The sequence below is a fragment of the Corythoichthys intestinalis genome, chromosome 13 (genome assembly GCF_030265065.1).
Source record: "Corythoichthys intestinalis isolate RoL2023-P3 chromosome 13, ASM3026506v1, whole genome shotgun sequence".
NCBI classification, from domain to species: domain Eukaryota; kingdom Metazoa; phylum Chordata; class Actinopteri; order Syngnathiformes; family Syngnathidae; genus Corythoichthys; species Corythoichthys intestinalis.
The window spans coordinates 36,536,385-36,559,687 of NC_080407.1; the positions used below are offsets into that span (position 1 = coordinate 36,536,385).

The 23,303-nt window shown below is 41.4% G+C and overlaps 2 protein-coding genes across 2 annotated transcripts in view; both read left to right on the forward strand.

The window, feature by feature from the left end:
• LOC130929205 (zinc finger protein 37-like) overlaps positions 1 to 23,303 on the forward strand; it is a 58,341-nt gene that overhangs the window by 31,980 nt on the left and 3,058 nt on the right. The window contains exon 2 of the mRNA XM_057856225.1: positions 15,145 to 15,534. Coding sequence (XP_057712208.1) covers positions 15,145 to 15,534 — 390 coding nt within the window. The remainder of the gene's footprint in view (positions 1 to 15,144; positions 15,535 to 23,303) is intronic.
• LOC130929204 (uncharacterized) lies at positions 20,045 to 22,432 on the forward strand. Its single transcript, XM_057856224.1, has one exon. It carries the CDS (start codon positions 20,647 to 20,649, stop codon positions 22,225 to 22,227), a length of 1,581 nt encoding a protein of 526 aa, XP_057712207.1. The 5' UTR covers positions 20,045 to 20,646; the 3' UTR covers positions 22,228 to 22,432.

A 23,303-nucleotide genomic window follows, 5' to 3' on the forward strand; every position in this document is an offset into this window, starting at 1 on the left:
CATATTGAACCTTGCCTGGCACGGCCAGACTTTTCTCCCTGTATATTTCAAACACTGTGAGAATAGTCTGCGACCCAGCCCATTAACGGCCTCTCGAGCAAGAACAAAATCAACCGTCCAATCAGATTCGTTTATTTGCGTGATGTGTTCTTAACGAGCAACGTCACTCTTCCGCGTCAGAAGTCTCCACAACAACACAGATGGCGAACGGCAGAGCCGCGAATATGTTTCAATCCACGGTAAAATCAGTTTTAAATTAACATAAAACATATCGACACAAGTCATTGACAACAGTCTGTCTCGCGCTAGCCGTGTTGAATAAACTCCGCTCTCCTCGTATGTTTACTTCCGCACGCAAGTCCCTCGTCGCTTTACTAACGTCACGTCCGCCTGTCGATGATTGGTCCCATTCCGCTGTCTGTTTGCTGTGGCTTGCCTATCACGCCTATGCAGATGACACACAACTGTACATTACTGTGTCCCCACATGATTATAGTCCCTTAGTCTCCCTGAGTAAATGCATTCATCAAATCAATGAATGGATGTGCCAGAATTTTCTCCGGTTAAATGTGGAGAAGACAGAGGTCATAATTTTTGGGCCAAAAAAGGAAAGGTCAAAGATAAGCAGGCAACTTAGCACATTGTCACTTACAGCTACAAATCAAGTCAGAAACCTTGGCGTAATTATTGACTCAGACCTAAAATTTGATAGCCATCTGAAGTCCGTCACTAAATCCGCTTATTACCACCTAAAACATATAACCAGAATTAAGGGGCTTCTGACTTAACAAGACATGGAAAAACTTATGCATGCATTCATTTTCAGCAGATTGGACTATTGCAACGGTATATTTACGGGTCTTGATAAAAAATCAGTGAGGAAGCTGCAGCTAGTACAGAATGCTGCAGCCAGAGTCCTCACAAATACAAGGAGGCTGGACCACATTACACCGGTTTTGAAATCGCTACACTGGCTTCCAGTGAGTCACAGGATAGACTATAAAATACTACTGCTCATCTACAAAACACTTAATGGCCTTGGACCAAAATACATGCTTGACTTGTTAGATTCCTATGAGACATCTAGACCCCTAAGGTCGTCTGGAACCGGTCTTCTGCATGTTCCAAGAACAAGAACCAAGCAGGGTGAGGCAGCATTTAGTTATTATGCTACTCACCTCTGGAACAAGTTACCTGAATGTCTGAAGTATGCTCAAACTGTTAGCTCTTTTAAATCAGGGCTAAAAACGCTTTTGTTTAGCACTGCATATCCATAACTGGGTATATATTTCAATCTTCCTGCTTTCTATTCCTCTTTTGCTTGTCTCCATTGCTGATTTAAATTATTATTATTAGTAGTAGTTTTTGTTTTATTTTTATTTATTTATTTTTATTTGTGATTAAATGCGATCTTTTGTCTTGGTTTTTACGTTGTATTGATTTAAATGTGATTTTTATGATCTTCATGTGATGTAAAGCAGTGATTCTTAACCATAGGGCCGCGGCCCAAAGTTGGGCCCCGAGCGCCACCTAGTGGGCCGCAAAAAAAAAAAAACTGTTTTGTACGTGTGGGCCGCGAGGGCCGCGGGACGCAATAACAACTCCCGACCATGTAGTGGCGCTAATGCATCAGTCAGTTGTTACTTTAACCAGCTCCATAAATAAGGAGAAGCCACTCAGCTAGCTGTAAACAAACAAGATGGAGAAATATTTAAAACGAAAAAATGAAGACGACCCCCCGCCAAAAAGTAAATTTTTGCGCAAGTACAATCCCGACTTCATTAAGTACGGCTTCGTAAACGGAGGTAACGAGGCAGTGCCGAGAGCCCAGTGTGTGGGTTAACGCAGTCTAACGAAGCACTTAAGCCGTCAAAACTACAGCGGCACCTAGAGACCAAGCATCCGACGCTTGTCGGAAAGCTGGTGGAATTTTTCAAGAGAAAAGAAGATGGGCTGCAGATGCAGAAAAGATCGATCGTGTCACTGACTGGCAACTCTAAAAGTGCACTGAAAGCTAGCTACCTCGTAGCCAGACGTGTGGCACAAAGTAAGAAACCATTCACCATAGCGGAGGAGTTGGTTGTGCCTGCTGCTGTTGATATGTGCCGTGAGATGATCGGAGAGGCCGCTGCAAAGAAGCTGCTGACCATCCCACTCTCAAACGACACTGTGAGTCACATCTCACTTCAAGGAAGAGCCAGCAACATGTTTGTTGTTGCAGACAAAGTTCAAGCTTTCAAGAGGAAACTTGCTTTGTGGACCAAAAGGGCCCAGGAAAAGAGAATGGACATGTTTCTACTTTTGTCTGACATTTTGGAAAACTCCCCTCAGGTGAATATTAGTGACTCAGTCTCTCGGCACCTCTCACAACTGGCAGAGAAATTTGATGACTATTTTCCTGAGGATTCCAGAGAGGGACACATGTGGATTTTGGACCCATTTTCTGTGGAACCCACTGCAAATGATGTTGCTTTGCCCTCACATCTGGAATCCCAGCTTCTGGAAGTTTCCACTGACAGCACTTTAAAGTTGCAGTGGGGCAAACTGGACCTGGGCTCCTTCTGGGTTGCTGTCTCAAAGAAGTACTCATGTCTTGCACTGAGGGCTGTGAAACTCCTTCTCCCATTCACCACCACGTACCTGTGTGAGTCAGGATTCTCCATCCTGGCCACAACTAAGACCAAAGCCCGAAACAGACTCAGAGCAACGCTGGAGGCTACTCTGAGAGTGAGCCTTTCCCCCATTCCACCCAGACTGGATCTGATTGTGTCTCAGAGGCAGGCTCAAGTGTCTCATTAAAAGGTGAAGGTAAAGGAGGTGAAGATAAAAAGGTTGAAGAAAAAAAAAGTTGTATAATTGTTATTATTGTTCATATGTTACAGATATAAATATTCTTCTGGTTCTACCATGCACAAATAGTTTCATTTGCACTTTATTTCAATTTTATTTACAGTTGATTTATTTTATTTAAAAAAAAACATTATTTTGAATGTATTTATTTTATCACCACCTTTTTATTGATTGATTTTATGTGTATATATTTATTTTTATTCTGAGTCCTTCCTTTTTTTTTTTTTTAAGTAAAATCTAATTATTGGTCTTTTTTATTATTAAGCCTGAATTTATTGATTTGTGCCATGAATCAGAGGCAGGCCCAAGTGTCTCATTAAGAGGTGAAGATAAAAAGGAAGTTGTATAATTGTTGTTATTATTGTTATTGTTCATATGTTACAGATATAAATATTCTTCTGGTTCTACCATGCACAAATATAGTTTCATTTGCACTTTATTTCAATTTTATTTACAGTTTATTTATTTTATTTAAAAAAACATTATTTTGAATGTATTTATTTCATCACCATCTTTTTATTAATTGATTTATATATATTTTTTTTTTTATTCTGAGTCCTTTATTATTTTTAAGTAAAATCTAATTATTGGTCTTTTTTCATTAATAAGCCTGAATTGATTGATTCATGACATGTTTAACCTTGACGTTAACATGACATGTTCAATAAAAGTCTTTGTGATGATCATATTTTATGATGTCATTTTATTTGACAAGGTTTTTGCTTGGTAAACTGTAAGTGGATTTGGTTTATTGAATTGAACTGAATACAAATCAAACCAAGAGTGAGATAATTATAAACCTATACAGTGTATATATATTAAATAATACATAATATAATATCATTACTAATAATAAATAATATATATTAAAATTATATTTAATGGATCCTGGGCCACTCTGTACTGAAATAAATGGGCCTCAGGGTCAGAAAGGTTAAGAACCCCTGATGTAAAGCACTTTGAATTGCCTTGTGTTGAATTGTGTTATATAAATAAATTTGCCTTGCCTTGCCTAGGGGTGACCGTGCATTTGCGGTGATGGCGAACAGCTGGGCGAAATGGCCTTAAGCACGTATCACGGTAAATTGAGCAGATTTACCTCGATAAAGATAAATGACGATAAAGTCGCCAAAGTGGACTGTTATATAATATGAAAATCTGAATCAATGCATGAAATACAGATGAGCCGTTTCTCGTTGATTTATTTACCAGCTTTCAATTCAATTTTATTTTTATAGGCCTATATCACAACAAGGTTGTCTCAAATGGCTTTGCAGAGCCAATATGATGCACAGTCAGAAACATCAGATAAAATAAATATAAATGAAATAAATAAAGGTCAAGTCCTGGGCATCCCCCATCCTTGGACCCTCCATGTCGGCAAGGGAAAAACTCAAACTCCAAGGGAGAAATGAGAAACCTTGGGGAGTATCACAGTCAGGAGAGATCCACTCCCATGACAGATGGACAGGACTGCTAATGGGAATTAGCAGTCCTGGTGACAGAGTTACAGTTTGCAAAGATGCAATAGAGTAAAGAACAATAGGTCCATCTAGCCAGATGAGACGGGGGGGTGTAACGAGGACATCCATCCAGCCAGTTGTCCGGATAGTGAGGAGACTGCAGCTGAAAAAGAGGGGGGAAAGGGGACAAGATGTGACTAGTGATGAAGAGACTAGTCAACTAAATATTAAAATTAGAAATAGAAATAAAATAAGACAGGAGGTAAGTATTTTTTTCACAACGTTTCAAAATGCATGCATGGTACAAAAAATACAATATTTGCCTTGAATCCTCGAACAAATCACTCCTGAGACGATACTTCCTGTTTGTATGCAGTACAGCTTTCGTAGTTTTTCCAAAATCCAAATGTAGCGCCTCTCTAGTGTGGCAAACTATTCTGAGAGGTGGCTAACCTGAGTTCTTTTCCCTTAAAAAAACAAACAAACAAAAACACATACACAATTCGACTATCTTTATTATTACTATCTGTTATATAGGCATTCATAGTGAATTTTGAAAATAAATCATTTCTATTAAATTACCAGTGCTCAATTAATTCCCTTTTTAAGTTTTCTCACTATTGCAGTTTAAAATTCAATGCTCATTAACCTCTTTTGTTTTCGATTGGATAAATAAACACATCAGTTACGCATGAACTATATACATTTAATGGAAAAAAAAAATTGGCAATTGTTATATAAACTTTGTTCTCAAAAGTAGGTTTCAACACCAATTGTCCACACACACAAACTAACCTATGGGCCCAAATTAATATTTCTCAAGCCGGCAATAATGAAATAATATTATCTTACGTTGCTGGCCAGGTTCGTTGCTTGTGTACGTAGTAGCTTTAAACAAAATGGCTCCTTCTCCCGAAGGGAAAAATGACTGAGGTTTCTTATTATATGCAGAGCTGCCAACTCTCACGCTTTGAGCATGAGACACACGCAATTGCCTGTTTTCCCAAGCACACACGCCACACATCCAATTTCTCACGCAAAAAAAACCCCAATCTGATTTTGGGCCGAGACTCGTTCGTTTCTTTTTCAAACTCTCCAACGGTACTCGCCACTGTAACCCTATTCGCTCCATAAACATCCTAGTTGCCACAGAAAAAGACCTTTAAGAAGACAATCGAAACGATCGAAATCGACAATCAAAATGTTAAGCATTTACGTTCGGGTCGGGTCGGGCCGCCGCGCCGGACTAATAAATTATTTTTTAAAATGGGATAAAACCGAGAGCAGGCTGTCTGTATTGTGCATTCGCTTGTGCACGCACATGAGCGCCGTGGCGCCGCCTGCTTTTTCCTTCTCCCGCTGTGGCGCTTGCGATCCTTTACAAAAGACACTTTTATTTATGCACACAAAGGCAACACAAATGCGATCCTTTTGAATCCTCTCCGCTGTGTGTCTGCAAAACCGCATGTTTTTTTTTTTTTATATTAAACTTGCTCAGCGTTATTTCGTTGTGGAAATGCATTTATTAAGATCATGAAAATATGTAGACTTTAAACATTAAGAAAACTTCTGTTTTTTTTTCTGCCAACTGAGAATTCGTTACGAAGGACACTTTTATTTATGCACGCAAAGGCAACAGAAATGTGATCCTTTTGAATCTTCTCTGTGTGTCTGCAAAACCGTATGTTTTTTTTTTTTATATTAAACTTTCCCAGCGTTATTTCGTTGTGTAAATGCTTTCATAATGATCATAAAAATATGTAGACTATTTAAACATTAAGAAAACTTGCGTTTTTTCTGCCAACTTGAAAAAATGAAAACAAATTGCTGCTGCTGCTGCTGCTGCTGCGTTTTTTTTTCCCGTGTCACTCCAACAAACAAACAAAAAAAAAAATCGGGTTTTTCGGGTTCGGGCCTGCAAATCTAGTTAATTGATCGGGCTTGGGCCTGGTCGGGGTTCAATACCAGCGGGCCGTGTCTGGTCGGATTTGCCAGCAGATTGAATTTGGTGAGTAATGGTTTCAATCGTTTTCATATTTTGCAATATAATAAAGTTGCTGCCATTCGTTGCAGCTTGCGTTGAACACTGCCAGAGCTAGCCAAATCTCCCGTGAAAAAAATATCTCCAGTTAAATTGGCATCAAGCTTGTGTATTTAGCGGTAATAAAAACAAAGAGAAACACTGTTGAGTCAAATTAAGTGGCATCCTCTCGGATGGAGGGGGGCGCCTCGCATCGCTCCCGTCTTCCGCCTGAGACGCGTTATTTTCGGCTGGGACTTGGGCTGACGCCCGGTGTTGGCACAACACCGGTCCGACGAGTGGTGAGAATGGTTTTTGCTTCTTAAAGCTTTTCAGAAATACAGTGATCCCTCGTTTTTCGCGGTTAATGGGGACCAGAACCTGCCGCAATAAGTGAAAACCGCAAAGTAGCCCCCAACCCTTATCTTTTTGTGTGTCTCCAATGTGTTTATTCAGATTTTACATTGTAAAAAAAGATACATATGACATGTTTTTTTTACTTTTTTTCCCCAAAGTACCATTTATAAATAGTTTTTAAGAATTATGATAAGTTTTGAACATGTTACTGCCCCACCGAATTATTTTTAAACAAGTATAAAGTAGTAAGAAAATGCTTGGCTTTATAGACCCTACCCACGTGACGTCACAACTCCGCTCTCCTGAATGGTACCGCCCAATTGTCCGTCAAAACATAGTGTTAACCTGTTAAGGCTATGTATATTCCTCCTATTTACGGTGTGTTTTTCTGCTCCTTAACATTAATAATCAAAATGGTGAAGGCGTGTGTGGCTGTTGGTTGCACTAACAGAGAAGATGGAAGGAGAGACTTGAAGTTTTACCGTATTCCGAGGGATCCAAAGAGGAGAGCGAAATTGACGGCTGCAATTCGACGTGAAAACTGGGCACCAAAAAATCACCACAGACTATGTAGTAGTCATTTTATATCCGGTAAGATGCATTTAAGATATACTTAGAGGGTTTTGGGCTGACAAATAACCACAACTAAGATCATTGCTAGGCTAATCGCCGACAACATACACGTATGTATGTAGTGAGAGTGCTATCGCTAAACCATATAAACATAAAAAGCCCTAACTGCATTGACAAATGACATGAAATAAATTAGACTTGACAGTGGATGTTAGCGAGAATAAAAGATTTTGAATTGAAAATTTCGTAACTCACCTTTCCAAGCACAAGATAGATTCCTGGCAAATTTTCGTGGACGAGGACCTGTTTCACCCAACCAGCAACAAAGTATTTATAAGCCTCCAAGCTCTTGAAGTTTTTCAAATTTTCGTGAGAATAGGCTGATTTTGTGTGCACAAGATAGTTGTAAATATCAGCGTAGCAGATGTCAGGCAGACAGGGCGAAGACAGTGGGTCGAAAAACATCGATTTGGGCATCAAATATGGATCTGGCAACTGTATAGAACGAAGCTTTTCCACATAACGCCTTTTATGCAACACATCCAGTGAGTTTACGGCATCCGAAAGCACCGGGTCTTCCATGAAATGCATTATAAATTGCTCGATCAATTGAGACCATTGATAATACAGACACAAAATGACGGACAAGGGGGCAGAACCATACAGCGAGCACGTGATTTTGTGACGTCGGTGGGTAGGGTCTATAGTCTTATTTATCTCCTGGCTTTTTTCTGTGAAGAACCCAGAGAGGGTTATTTGGTTATTATCTATGTAATTAACAGTGTTATTATATTATTATTTTTATTTCATTTACTTTTTTCCGTGAAGAATACAGAAAGGGTTTGATTGTGGCTTTCTGAGTTATGTGGCCCTCACAGGAAAAGGTTTGGGGACCCCTGGCTTAAGGTTTGGCAGCCACTTCTAATATTCATGGTAGCTCAACTTCCCATCGAGCATTTGGGCGAAGACAGAGACTATCTTTTTCTTAACACGCTTAATTGAACACAACGCAGAACATATTGTATACCATTTGCAGCTACTACTGACAGTCATGGTTGCAAACTTCCCATCATGCATTTGGGCCGAACAGTTAAGTCGCTACAGTATTTCGTGAAAGCACCAAAAAAAATCTCAAAAAAATAATGTTCACAAAAAGAAAAGCGCTCAATGCAAAGAGAACGGGCATTCCCAATCAAATAAGCTATGCAAAATACACATAAATGTTCATAATGTTAACAATAACAGAGAAGATAGACGGAGAAGACGGAGAGACTTGAAGTTCTACCGGATTCCGAGAGACCCGGAGAGAAGAGAGCGAGATGGGCTGCTACAATTCGACGAGAAAACTGGGCTCCAAACGATTACCACAGATTATGTAGTAGTCATTTTATATCTGGTAAGATGCATTTAATATATATTTAGAGGGTTTTGGGCTGACAACCACAATTAAGATCATTGCTAGGCTAATCGCCGACAACATACACGTATGTATGTAGTGAGAGTGCTATCGCTAAACCATATAAACATTAAAAGCCCTAACTCCATTGACAAACGACATGAAATACATTAGACTTGACAGTGGATGTTGGCAATAACAAAAGATTTTGAATTGAAAATTTCGTAACTCACCTTTCCAAGCACAAGCTAGATTCCTGCCGAATTTTCGTGGACGAGGACCTGTTTCACCCAACCAGCAACGAAGTATTTATAAGCCTCCAAGCTCTTAAAGTTTTTCAAACTTTCGTGAGAATAGACTGATTTTGTGTGGACAAGATAGTTGTACATATCAGGGTAGCTAGCAGATATCAGGCAAATACGGCGGAGACAGCGGGTCGAAAAACATCGATTTAGGCATCAAATATGGATCTGGCGAATGGATAAACTGAAGCTTTTCACCATAACGCCTTTTATGCAACGCATCAAGTGAGTTTACGGCATCCGAAAGCACCGGGTCTTCCATGAAATGCATTATAAATTGCTCGATCAATTGAGACCATTGATAATACAGACACAAAATGACGGACAAGGGGGCAGAACCATACAGCGAGCACGTGATTTTGTGACGTCGGTGGGACAAAACCACGTGCTCGCTGTATGGTTCCGCCCCCTTGTCCGTCATTTTGTCTCTGTATTATCAATGGTCTCAATTGATCGAGCAATTTATAATGCATTTCATGGAAGACCCGGTGCTTTCGGATGCCGTAAACTCACTTGATGCGTTGCATAAAAGGCGTTATGTTGAAAAGCTTCAGTTTATCCATTCGCCAGATCCATATTTGATGCCTAAATCGATGTTTTTCGACCCGCTGTCTCCGCCGTATTTGCCTGACATCTGCTAGCTACCCTGAACTGTACAACTATCTTGTCCACACAAAATCAGCCTATTCTCACGAAAGTTTGAAAAACTTTAAGAGCTTGGAGGCTTATAAATACTTCGTTGCTGGTTGGGTGAAACAGGTCCTCGTCCACGAAAATTCGGCAGGAATCTATCTTGTGCTTGGAAAGGTGAGTTACGAAATTTTCAATTCAAAATCTTTTGTTCTTGCTAACATCCACTGTCAAGTCTAATGTATTTCATGTCATTTGTCAATGGAGCTAAGGCTTTTAATGTTTATATGGTTTAGCGATAGCACTCTCACTACATACATACGTGTATGTTGTCGGCGATTAGCCTAGCAATGATCTTAATTGTGGTTGTCAGCCCAAAACCCTCTAAATATATATTAAATGCATCTTACCAGATATAAAATGACTACTACATAATCTGTGGTAATCGTTTGGAGCCCAGTTTTCTCGTCGAATTGCAGCAGCCCATCTCGCTCTCTCCTCTCCGTGTCTCTCGGAATCCGGTAGAACTTCAAGTCTCTCCGTCTATCTTCTCTGTTATTGCAACCGACCGCCACACACGCCTTAACCATTTTGATTATTAATGTTAACGAGCAGAAAAACACGCCGTAAATAGGAGGAATGTACGTAGCCGTAACAGGTCAACACGATGTGTTGACGGACAAGTGGCCGGCACCAGTCAGGAGAGCGGAGTTGTGACGTCACGTGGGTAGGGTCTATTAAATGCTTCATAGTGAGTCTACTCAAACCCTCTCAGGCTGCTCACTTTTTTAAACGATGATTGACACATGTGCAGACTTTTTCTATGATTTTTTGGGGGGGATTTAAGTGAGTTTTTCTTTCGTCTGTTTGAAGCAACATATTTTTTGATTGAATAATAAAGACACAAATGTCCTAGCCAAAATGTGGCCCAAACGCAAAACAACATTACTTCAATGTAAAAAGTTGTTTCAATCAAGAAAAATAGTTTTCAAATGCTTTTTTGTCTCAAATTTATTTTTGCAATCAAAAACATTTTTTTTTTTTTTTTTTTTTTTTATTGAAGTGACTTTTTTGGGATTAAAAATATATATTTTGATCGAAGCAACTTTTTTATTTTGATTGAACAATAAAGACACAAAGCCACCTCCATAGTTATTGAGGCAGAAAGAAATTAAGAAAGCTTTAAAAATAAAAGCCACCGGAAGTTTTTTTTTTTTTTTTTTTTTTTTGTAAGATTTCTATTTCAATATATAGACGTGCCTTGTAAGGAAAGGAGATTGAGGGATAAAAAAAAAAAGGAGTTGGATGAAGCTGCTAAAGGCAGTGAATACCTCATCAGCTGGGTGAATAGGACACTTGGTAAGAATAAGTTTGCAAGGATAGTCTGTTATGAAATATAAACACAATGACAATGTTATTTTTCTATAAGATTTTATCCCATTGCTTCATTAATTATTAGGTGCTAGAGTTGTTAAGTATGGATAATAATGAAATAATAGTTTTGAGAAAACTGTGCTGTTGGTGGCACAGTGACCGTCTAATGTGGTTTGTTCTCAAATGAACAAGTTGAGGAAGGAAGTTTTGATGCAGAGGTTGAAGGAAGAAAAGAGGCAGACTGACTGAGTCACAGCCAGAAAGTGTTGATGACAGTGTTGATTTCTATTCATTGTTGCCCCCTCCCATTTAAATGTCACATTTTCAGCCAATTATTATCTAAAGCTGGGTAAAATTGTTGTTTTAAGGTGTATTAAGTTCTTGTTCATGTGCCCCTTTTTGATCTACGAGCACCCGCCCCTCCAACGGTCTCTGCACGACCCTGCTGAAACACAGCGTGGGTCGACAGAGCTCAATATTTTGTTGGGTTGAACAGTCTACCGGAACATATTTCCTCCACACCCTTCTCACCTTTTTAACCCCTGACCCATTTTCATGCCTCTGTTAAACTTTAAATCTTGAAAGAAATTTGTGTTTGTGTGTGTGTGAACTTGATTTTGTGTTGTAAATGTAAACTTAGTTCCCATAACAAGCAGCAGGAGATCACCTTGTTAGCCTCGTAGTATTGCCTACTGCAAGCATCCTCAAAACATCAGCTCATATAGCATTGTTTATTTATTTCTTTATTATTATTGTTTATTTTTTATTTAGTATTAGGCCATGTTTTTTTCTGGAAAAAAGCACTGCCTCCTGCGCCTACTGAGCGCCTTTTGAGCGAGTATTCTAAATGGGATTCTAACTTAAAGGTCACCATACATAACGGTTAGTAACGTTGGTCAACCAAATAGTCCAACGTATTTGCCAACTCTCATGCTTTGAGCGTGAGACACACGCAATTGCCTGTTTTCTCACGGACACATGCCATACATCCAATTTCTCACGGGGCAAAATTTTGGTCACCCCCAACAAAATCTCACTCTGTTTTTCTAAAAGTTGGCAGCTCTGTATATGCCGTTTCCTCCAAGCACTCCAAAAGGCAGACGTTCCTTGAAAAGATGACACTCCAACTCGCTCACGATGTCCGTAGAATCTCGCTCAGTCGTCTGTGGCGGATCAGCGTTGTCCTCCTCGTCGGCTTCGACGATGGCGGGTCAGCGTCGTCCTCCTCATCAGCTTCGGCGATGAGTTGTACTTTTTCCCAGTGGGTTCGTCCGCAAACGCTGTGGTCACTTGGTTAGCAGGTCGCTAGACATTTAGCAAAGTGTCAGGGTTCACCACGATGGTCCATTAGCTTTGGCGATGGTGGGTCAGCGTCGTCCTCCTAGTCGGCTTCGGCGATGAGTTGTACTTTTTCCCAGTTGGTTCGTCCACAAACGCTTCGCTCATTTGGTTAGCAGGTCGCTAGACATTTAGCAAAGTGTCAGGGTTCACCACGAGTGTCCATTAGCTTCTGTGTTAGTGACGAACGTCCGCTAGCTTCTGTGTTAGCCACGGGCGTCCGCTAGCTTCTGTGTTAGACACGAGCGCCCATTAGCCTGTTTTAGTGACCAATTCCGCTCGTCCCGCTTGAGTAGACCACTCAAACACAGCCAACAATGACGAGTGACTTCTTCCAAGTCTTCTTGTTGAGCACTTTCGCAAAAGTCATTCAAAAACTTCACAATTGTCTCAGCTTTTCTACTCTGTACATTCACCGGACATCTACCACCTCAGCCTTCTCGAACGTTCTTTCTTCTCGCTCGCTCTCTCGCTCTCTCTCGCTCTTTTTTTTTTCCTTTCAGTTTCACGCAACCTCGGAAGTCCTTAACTCCCAAATGGTCCTGCAATAAACATTTTTTTAAACTAAATATTTATCTCGTTTTACATATAATTATGCAAAACCTCTCAAAAACGTGTTAAATGAAAAAATGTATTACAAACATGGAATAATTTTAGTTTTTGCACATAATACTGAATATAGTAAACACATAACTTGGTTAAAGAAACTAAACCTTCTAAGTTTTATTTGTCATTTATCATTCTTACTATAACATTTATTCGAAAATAAAGTATTTTTAACTATGTTACATCAGTGTTTCCCACTAATGGACGAGACTGTGGCGGCCCGCCACAGTCTCGTTTGGGCCCGCCACAGTCTCGTTTGCGCGCCCCCCCCCCCAACCCCCCGAAAAAAAAAAGATACTAATCAGATGCGTCAGTCAGCCGATTACACAGCTGTAGCCCACTCCACTCTACTACCCGCGCGAGCGAGAGCAGCATTTTAGAGTAGTATTTTATTTATTTATTTATTTATTTATTTAAGAGACGCAAGGGGAACGAGTAGGAAGAATGGGAGAAGGAGCGAGATAGCGAGAGATAGCGGTCGCATGTCGTAGCAGCCCGCTGTTATTTTGTTATTGTTTTTCTTTATTATTGTTACCACAATCGAGTGGGTAAGCAAATACAGACTTCTCTCCTTCTTCCCCATATCCGGGGCATTACAATAGTTTCGATCGGACTTTTCGGCAAAAGTGAGCGGTGGACGGCCGTCTTGGACGGAAAGCAAACTTTGATTGAACTTGCGCGGAGAGGCGGGGCCCAAAATAAAGCCTTGCTCTATTTTCAGAGCTGAGCAGAGTTGGTCACAGTAAAGTATTTATTAGTTCAAGCAGAGTAAAATGATACATTTTCACGGTACAAGAACGTCGTTTCCGTGTCCATCGATTGGTAAGAAAAGGCTGTTTGTACGAGTGACGTGTGGGCGCTCCCGTCGGGGGGACATTTCGCGTGGAGTGGCTATTTTTCGGCACAACACCGACGCGCCAACTTCAGACAATTATGGCTGACGAAAGTTGGATAAATGCGCCCCCCCCCACAATTTCGCGAGCTCTGGGACACTCGAAAAATGACTCTCTTACCCCTCCTTGCTAAGTTAATGGTACCTCGATGTGCGTTTGTGTGGAAATTTAGTTCACGAAAAACGGGGAAAAAACTATTCACCTTCTCACCGAATCAAGAAAAACTCTTTACACGGCCATTAGAATTCTCCCTGTCCTGTAAATGGGTCAGTTGACAGAAGGACTGTTATTGTTGTGGTAATGTAGTACTTATGAGGGTCAGATAAAAAGAAAAAAGGAGGGCTACGACGGCGGTCTGAAACCCGCGGCTCTTGGGCCGCATGCGGCTCCTTAGTGCTGCTTCGGAGCTTTTTTTTTTTTTTTTTTTTTTAAATGGAAAAAGATGGGGGAGGGAAATATATTTTTTGTTTTAATAGGATTTCTAGGAGGACAAACATGATACAAACATTCTTTCAATTCATTAATATTGTAATGAAGTTAAACTTGTGGTGGCATCGTACAACAGAGTAGTCACGTGGTGCGCTATAGGATCCACTGCAGGGAAAATAAACATTTAATCATGAAGGCTAATTATGTATTTCTAGCCAACTTAGTCATTTTTATAGTAGGCTAATATAGCTAGTATTGATAATTATAAGGCTTGTACAAGGCTTTTAATTTTTTGCTGCTCCAGACATACTGTATCAGGTTTTTTTTTTTTTTTGGGGGGGGGGGGGGGGGTTCAAATATGGCTCTTTTCAACAGTTTGCCAACCCTGAGTCACTACGAGATGTAAGTCGTACTATTGCTACGAGAAAAAAAGTCGCATTATTACATAGGGTAACGTAGCTGTACTCAGCAACGCATTTTACATACATGTACCGTAGCTGAGAGCTATAACATTAGCCTAGCTAATGAAATATTTCAAATATATCGTTGTTATGGTTCTTCTTGGGGGAAAAAAATAATGAAAAAAAAAAAAAATTCGCCGTGGCATGACATGGTGTGGCTGTCCGACTCCGATGCAGCCCACCACCACAGTTTCAAAAAATCATATGGTCAGAGACCCTCCCACCACAGTCTCCTAAAATCCTGTGGGAAACACTGTTACATCCAAGCTTGAACCCGAATTTGACATGACCGTGTGCCGCCTTGGACTGACTATTACTAAATAAAGATTAAAGCTTGGCCCCCTATGGTAAGGCGTCGCGCAAAGAATGACGAAGTGTCCCGTCAATAGTAATGAAGTCTATGGACAAATGAAGAATTAAAATTTATGCCATGTGTGATTACGGTCCTGCAGATATCAGTCAAGTGCATCGTCCTGAACGCCAGGAGTCTGCTAGCATGGAAGGAGAGGAGGCGGAAGAGGACATCAAGAAGGTGGAGGAAGAATTCGTCCACATTAAAGAGGAGCAGGAGGAGTATTTCATTCGAGTTGAGAACCCCCGCATTGAGGAGCAGCAGCAACCTCATCCCCTCGAGGAAGAAGACCCTCCATATGTTAAAATGGAGGTGGTGGAAATCCCCAAGTGGATTGGTGAGCCCATGAAGGGTCAAGATGGAGGTCCGAGTGAGGCCAGCCTAGGGGCGGAACCTATTAGTGGCAGCAGTTCAAAAGAAGGATTCCAAGCAGACAACCTCATCGCTCGACCATCAGAGAGTGACGACTTCACATCACGCTCGCTGTTCTGTGAGTATTACGTTGCTCACCTTGAAGGGAGTGCAGCGCTCTTTCTGAAGAACATTCATTTGGTGGCATTTGTTCAATCCGTTTAGTTTTTATGCAATAGTGTGTCCAATCATTGTTGTTTGAAAATTTGACTTACTCGTTTTGACATGTCACATCAGCGTGAGTTTAATGTGCAATACATGTATGTCTAAACATATGAAACGGAAGCGTGTGTAGCGTGACCGTCTTTGGAACAAGTAAGCGTACCGTGATTGTGTGAAAGACAAGCACATGGTGGAAAACACTCAGGTGGCTTGAAGTTCCGTATAAAATCAACAACTAGATCTCGACGAGGAAGTCCCTCCCTATTTTGTAATTTCATCGTCAGCAGAAGTAAGGATGAAGGAAAAGAGTCGATTTATCCTTATTACAGGTTGTTTTATTCTTATAACGAACAGGAGATGATGCCACAGAATTTGGGAATAAAAAGAACAAAGAATTTACACTTACAACAAACAGAAAAGACATGACTTTACTGGTACTAGGAGACAAAGCAAAGGTCTCCAGCCTCCCCCTGCATAGCCTTTTTCCTCCCTTCTCACTGGGGAGGGTCTCTTGCTTGGAATGTATAACGCCGCGCCCTGATCAAATTACATACACTGGTAAGAAGACAAAAGGGGCCTGTGTGAATATGTTACAAAAGTAAGTGGCATTTTTCACATGTGATTATTGTGAATAAATGGAAATATATTTCTACAAGGAATACCCATCTGAAGTCATCGGGTGGCCCTTCTTGGATGATGCTAATGTCTTCATCTCTGCAGCATGCTTAAAGGCTTCTTGATGTAACACATAGAGAAGCCATTGTGATCATCATGCATTTCATTGTTTCCCCCTGCACAACTCGTACTCGGGGGCTGGTCTGTCTGCAGTCCATGTCCCTCCAGACTAACATTCCTCCAAACCGCATTTGTTGCAGTCTTTACTGTTGTGTAGCCCATATTCCAGTATATTGTGTGTTTTCTACTCAGATTGTATTCAATGGTAATATTTACAAATGATTATTATTATTGGTGGATTTGTCAGTCGATCGTGATGGGGAAGGCTTTCATAGTGCACAGCCAATGAACTCACAGGATGAAGCTACTCTTATAGAGCCTACCCACGTACCACGTGCTCGCTGTATGGTTCCGCCCACTTGTCCGTCATTTTGACTCTGTATTAGCATTGTTTTCAATTGATGGCGGAATTTAAAATGCATTTCATGGAAGACCCGGTGCTTTCTGATGCCGCAAACTCACTGGATCTGTTGCATAAAAGGCGTTATGAGGAAAAGCTTCGTTCTATACAGTCGCCAGATCCATATTTGATGCCCAAATCGATGTTTTTCGACCCACTGTCTTCGCCCTGTCTGCCTGACATCTGCTACGCAGATATTTACAATTATCTTGTCCACACTAAATCAGCCTATTCTCACGAAAATATGAAAAACTTCAAGAGCTTGGAGGCTTATAAATACTTCGTTGCTGGTTGGGTGAAACAGGTCCTCGTCCACGAAAATTCGGCAGGAATCTATCTTGTGCTTGGAAAGGTGAGTTACGAAATTTTCAATTCAAAATCTTTTGTTATTGCTAACATCCACTGTCAAGTCTAATGTATTTCATGTCGTTTGTCAATGGAGTTAAGGCTTTTAATGTTTATATGGTTTAGCGATAGCACTCTCACTACATACATACGTGTATGTTGTCGGCGATTAGCCTAGCAATGATCTTAATTGTGGTTATTTGTCAGCCCCGTAGACGAGGCCAGTTTCTTTCACTTGGTACCAGCTAAATATTATTCAAAAAATAACGATGGTGGAAGAAAGGGAAGTCACAAACATCTTGAATTTGAAACTATGTCGTACTACGTCGTATGTTGTCGGCGATTAGCCTAGCAATGATCTTAATTGTGGTTGTCAGGCCAAAACCCTCTAAATATATATTAAATGCATCTTACCGGATATAAAATGACTACTACATAGTCTGTGGTGATTTTTTGGTGTCCAGTTTTCACGTCGAATTGCAGCCGTCCATTTCGCTCTTCTCTTTGGATCCCTCGGAATACGGTAAAACTTCAAGTCTCTCCTTCCATCTTCTCTGTTAGTGCAACCAACAGCCACACACGCCTTCACCATTTTGATTATTAATGTTAAGGAGCAGAAAAACACGCCGTAAATAGGAGAAATGTACGTAGCCGTAACAGGTTAACACTATGTTTTGACGGACAAGTGGGCGGAACCATACAGCGAGCACGTGGTACGTGGGTAGGCTCTATAGGCGCTTTCGTCGGTTGATCATAATGGGAGAGGCTGCAATGGTGCTCATTGGTGCTGTCATGTGTCAGTCTTGCAGCAGACACTATGTTCAGTATGAGTGCCGCTTGGTGTGTACAAAGCCGAGGTGTCATGTTTGCCTTACTGCAAAAATGTATTCTATTTCAGTTTTTTTCCAATTAACTCATTCACTCCCAGCCATTTTCACAGGTGCAACCCCCTTAGCTCCCGGCCGTTTTGACTGATTTTGCAAGGCCCACAGAAAATTCTGTTCTATTGCTATATAAACATGGAACCCACCAAAAGAAAGATTAGACTCTCTTCTTTCAGCAGGAATAAAAAGTTAGGTCATATCTTTTTCCATTCTTTGGAAATCAGCATTAAAAAATAGGTTAGTTTGAGCAATTTTCCATTTTCTGATTAAATAACAGAGAAATTGAGCTTTTTGTGAACACATACATTTTAAACATAACGATGACTTTAACACAGCTATTTTTTGCTTTAGTTACATCCCAAACATCTGAATAATGTTTTCCTTTTACAAAATAACAAACAACAAGACAAATAGAGCTTTTGATAACAAAGTAACAATTTATTTACACATAACTGAGAGATGATGCTGTTGTGGCCGCGACAGCCGGGTAAACTTTTCCCTCATTGCGGCCTGTCTCATAAAGATGGATTTTTTTTTTAGTCTTTCTTTTGTGGTGACCCCTGCGTCGTGGCAGAGTTCGCCTGGGGAACTTGTGTTCCTGGGGGTGAACTGGTTTGGCCGTGCGCAGTTTCCGTACGGGACACTGGAGGGTGCGGGGGACGCGAGTGGCCGAGCACGGCGGCGCAGGCTCTTCTTGGCGAGCAGCACGGACTCAACGGCATCATCCGCTGCACTGATGGTCCCGGTCGTTTTGCCCGGTCGCCCAACGCTTGGCATCCCGGGCGTCCTCTCGGTTGTTCTGCCAGGTCATCTGCCGCCTGGCATCCTGGACGTCCATTCGGTCCTCTTCCGCTGGCGCCCCGGCCGTCCGACCCAGCTGTTCGTTCGGTTTGCGGGTCTTACCAAATGCGCTACTGCCCTCGAGTGGCCAGTTTTTTTTGCTTTAAAATGGATTTTCAGCTTTGTGCTTTGGAGCTATGTTGAATCAGAACCCAGAGGTGTCCCTTATGGGAAAAAAACGTAAAAGACGTATAAATACGTCTTTGGGACACTGAAACAGTTAAAAATAGAACGTATTTGGGAGCAGCGTTGGTGACGTCACATCCGGTGAGTGTATCGTTTGTTTGTTAGCGCTGCTACTAGTCGCTAATCTCCTAGTGCTCCTCAATTTGTTTTATCCCACGGACACATTGGAGAATCGATCCTAGGCTGGTTCTGCTCTCCTAGTGCTCCTGAATTGGTTTTATCCCACGATTTAACAGGTCGTGGGTTAAAACTACTCTACTCTCCTTTTTAGCTCTATCTTGCTAGCCTAGCTTATCCGAGCTATGGCTAGCCCTCTGCCTTCTTCCTCCCGTCTTTTCTGCTCAGTGTGCTGTATGTATGTGCACCCTGGCTCCTTCGTCGAGGACAGTAGTAGCTGTAGGAAGTGTAGCTTAGTCTCAGGGTTGGAGACCAGGGTTTCTGAGCTAGAAGCACGGCTCTGCACTCTAGAGACGAAAGCTAGTCCTAGCTATAGCCAGGTAGTGGCAGGGCCCGCAGGTCGTGCTTGCAGTAGTAGGATTGCTAGCGCAGTTAGCCCCCCAGCGAGCCCCGTGCAGCCGGGGGAAATTAAGGACGGATTTGTGACTGTACGGGGGAAGCGCAGTGGTAAACGCACAACCTTAGTGCACCAGCAGCTTCACGTCAGCAATAGGTTTGCCCCCCTCAGCGACACACCGGCTGAACCAGACACTCTCGTAATTGGAAGCTCCATAGTTAGAGACGTGAAGCACCCGGCGGTGTCTGTCAGGTGTTACCCAGGGGCCAGAGTCGGTGACATCGAAGGAAAACTCAGGCTCTTAAAGCAGAGTAGGAAGAGGTTCCGCCGTGTCGTGATTCACGCAGGCGGTAACGACGCCCGGCGTCTGAGGTGCTTAAATTAAGCGTAGCCTCGGTGTGTGAACTTGCTAAGTCGATGGCGGACACCGTAGTTTTCTCTGGTCCTCTGCCTAATTTGGTCAATGATGAGATGTACTCTAGATTCTCATCATTTAACCGCTGGTTGTCTAGATGGTACCCAGAAAACGATATAGTCTTTGTTGATAACTGGCACACGTTTTGGGGCAAGTCCGGGCTCATGCGCCGAGACGGCATTCATCCGACTTCGGACGGTGCTGCTCTCTTAACTCGAAATTTGGCCGCCAAACTAAGTCTCCCAAAGTGACACTTCAGAGTGGGGGCCCGGGCGCAGTGTTGTAGTGTAAAACACAACTCTGTTAGTAGTGACCACTCGCCTCTTTCCGAGCTGTCACAAATCCAAAATTCAGGACAGAAGATAGAGACTGTGTCCGTGCCTCGTATAGTGAACAGGGAAAAGCAGAGTACTATAGGAACGAGACCAAAGAATTTAATACATATAGCCCCTGATAGCAGTGAAAATAAAATAGCTCTTAATAAATATATAAAATGCGGATTATTAAACATCAGGTCAATCTCGCCCAAATCTCTGTTAGTTAATGACTTAATTGGGGATTATAATATTCATATTTTGGCCCTGACTGAAACTTGGCTTCAGCAGGATGACTTTGTTGAATCCACACCCCCAAGTCACGTGAATTTTCACACAGCTAGAAGCACGGGCCGTGGAGGGGGGGTGGCAGTAATATCACACTCTTGTTTAGGTATGAGCCCAAAAAGTAAAGCTAATTACATTTATAACTCCTTTGAAAGTCTAGCACTATCAATTATAGACGCAAACTGGAAGAACCAAAAACCAGTTCTTTTCATAGTGGTTTACCGTCCCCCTGGTCCCTACTCACAGTTTTTGTTAGATTTCTCTGACTTTTTATCTAGTATTTTGCTAAGCTGGGATAGAATTATAATTGTAGGGGATTTTAATATACATGTTGACGATGAAGGTGACTCCCTTGGTAAGGCCTTTAATGACCTACTAGATGGGACTGGCTTCATTCAAAATGTAAATAAACCAACTCATAGTCACAAGCACACCCTGGACTTGATTTTAACCTACGGTACGGAGATTAGTGATCTTAGTGTCCATCCCCACAACCCCGTACTGTCTGATCATTTTCTAATTACTTTTCAGTTTGTGCTTCAAGATAATCCGCCACTAGTGACTAGAACTCAGATGAAAAGGACATTAGGTGATCGCTCTGTTTCAGAGTATAAACAGATAATTCAGCCTATATTTGCCTCCATGTCATCTAATTATGAAGGAATAATGTCCGGCCTTGCTGTTAATGACGAGTTTGTTGATCGTGTTATGTTTACGCTTCGTACTACCCTCGATGTCGTCGCTCCCTCCAAATTAAAGTTTGTCAAGCCGAGACGAGCCTCTCCCTGGTATAATGCTGAAACACGCTCTCTTAAACAATCGACACGTAAATTAGAAAGACTTTGGCGCCGTTCCAACACAGAGCACACCATCTCTGCCTGGAAACACAGCTTAGTGACATATAAGCAGGCCTTGCGTACGGCTAAAACCAGATATTACTCATCCTTAATAGAGGAAAACAAAAATAATCCTAGGTTTCTGTTCAGCACTGTAGCAAGGCTGACAAACAGTCACAGCTCAATAGAACCTTGTACCCCAACCACCCTTAGCTGTGATGACTTCCTAAATTTTTTTAACAATAAAATCGCAACTATTAGAAATAAAATAAATGAATCACTTCCAGTTATTAGGTCTGATAAAGTGCAGACAAAGAATTCGGAATCTCCTATAAACCCCTCTAAAATATTAAATAACTTTACCACTGTAGACCAAATTGATGTAATTTCAATTATAATGTCCTCCAAACCATCAACGTGCCTCCTCGACCCAATCCCAACCAAACTTTTTAAAGAGACCCTGCCTCTAACTATTGACACTATCTTAAATATAATAAATACCTCATTAGTTACTGGCTACGTGCCGCAGTCCTTTAAATATGCAGTTATTAAACCGCTCTTGAAAAAACCTACTCTTGATCCTGATATTTTGGCCAATTATAGACCTATTTCTAACTTACCATTTCTCTCCAAAGTCCTTGAAAGAGTGGTAATTAAACAGCTCTGTCAGCACCTACAGGACAATAGTTTATTTGAACAGTTCCAGTCTGGCTTTCGAGCTCATCATAGCACTGAAACCGCATTAGTTAAAGTAACTAATGACTTGTTACTTGCCGCTGACGTTGGATTAGTCTCGATCCTGGTTCTGTTGGACCTGAGCGCAGCCTTTGACACAATCGACCATAATATCTAATTGCAGAGATTAGAATGTGACATAGGCATTAGAGGAGCAGCCCTCTGCTGGTTTAAATCATATTTATCTAATAGGTACCAGTTTGTCAATGTAAACCAGCAATCATCATCGTACTCTAGAGTTAGTTATGGTGTGCCGCAAGGATCTGTCCTCGGGCCCATCTTGTTTACGCTGTATATGCTTCCTCTAGGTAATATCATCAGAAAACATAGTATTAACTTTCATTGTTACGCTGACGACACACAACTGTATTTATCAATTAAACCTGAGCAGGTCAGGCAAGTAGAAAACCTAAGCGCCTGCGTCCGAGATATAAATACCTGGATGAGCACTAACTATCTTCTACTTAACCCTGAAAAGACAGAAGTCCTTATAATAGGCCCGAAAAGTGTTAGAGACTCTTTAGCTGCCCAGATAGTCACTCTGGACAATGTAAGTGTCGCCTCCAGCACCACAGTTAAAAACCTAGGAGTTTTATTTGACCCTGACTTATCGTTTAAAGCACACATTAAACAAACCTGTAGAACGGCTTTCTTTCACCTGCGCAACATCGCCAAAATTAGAAATATTTTATCTAAAAGCGATGCAGAAAAATTAATTCACGCGTTCGTTACATCGAGATTGGATTACTGTAACTCCCTACTTGCAGCTTGTCCTAAAAGCTCTCTAAAAGGTCTTCAGCTAGTCCACAACGCAGCAGCAAGACTTTTAACAGGAACCAATAGAAGAGAGCACATCACCCCTGTGCTCCAGGCACTTCACTGGCTTCCAGTCGAGTTTAGAATTAAATTTAAAATACTCCTTCTTACATTTAAGACCATTAATGGGTTGGGGCCACCTTATCTCACCGATGCTCTGGTTCCATACTGCCCCAACAGAACACTCCGGTCTCAGAATGCAGGTCTACTGGTAGTTCCCAGGGTTTATAAAAGTACTGTCGGAGTTAGAGCCTTTAGCCACCAAGCCCGTTTTATGGAATCAGCTTCCAGCTAGTATTAAAGAAGCCGAGACAGTCTGCACATTTAAGATTAGATTAAAAACGTTCCTATTCGACAAAGCTTATGGTTAGGCTAGTT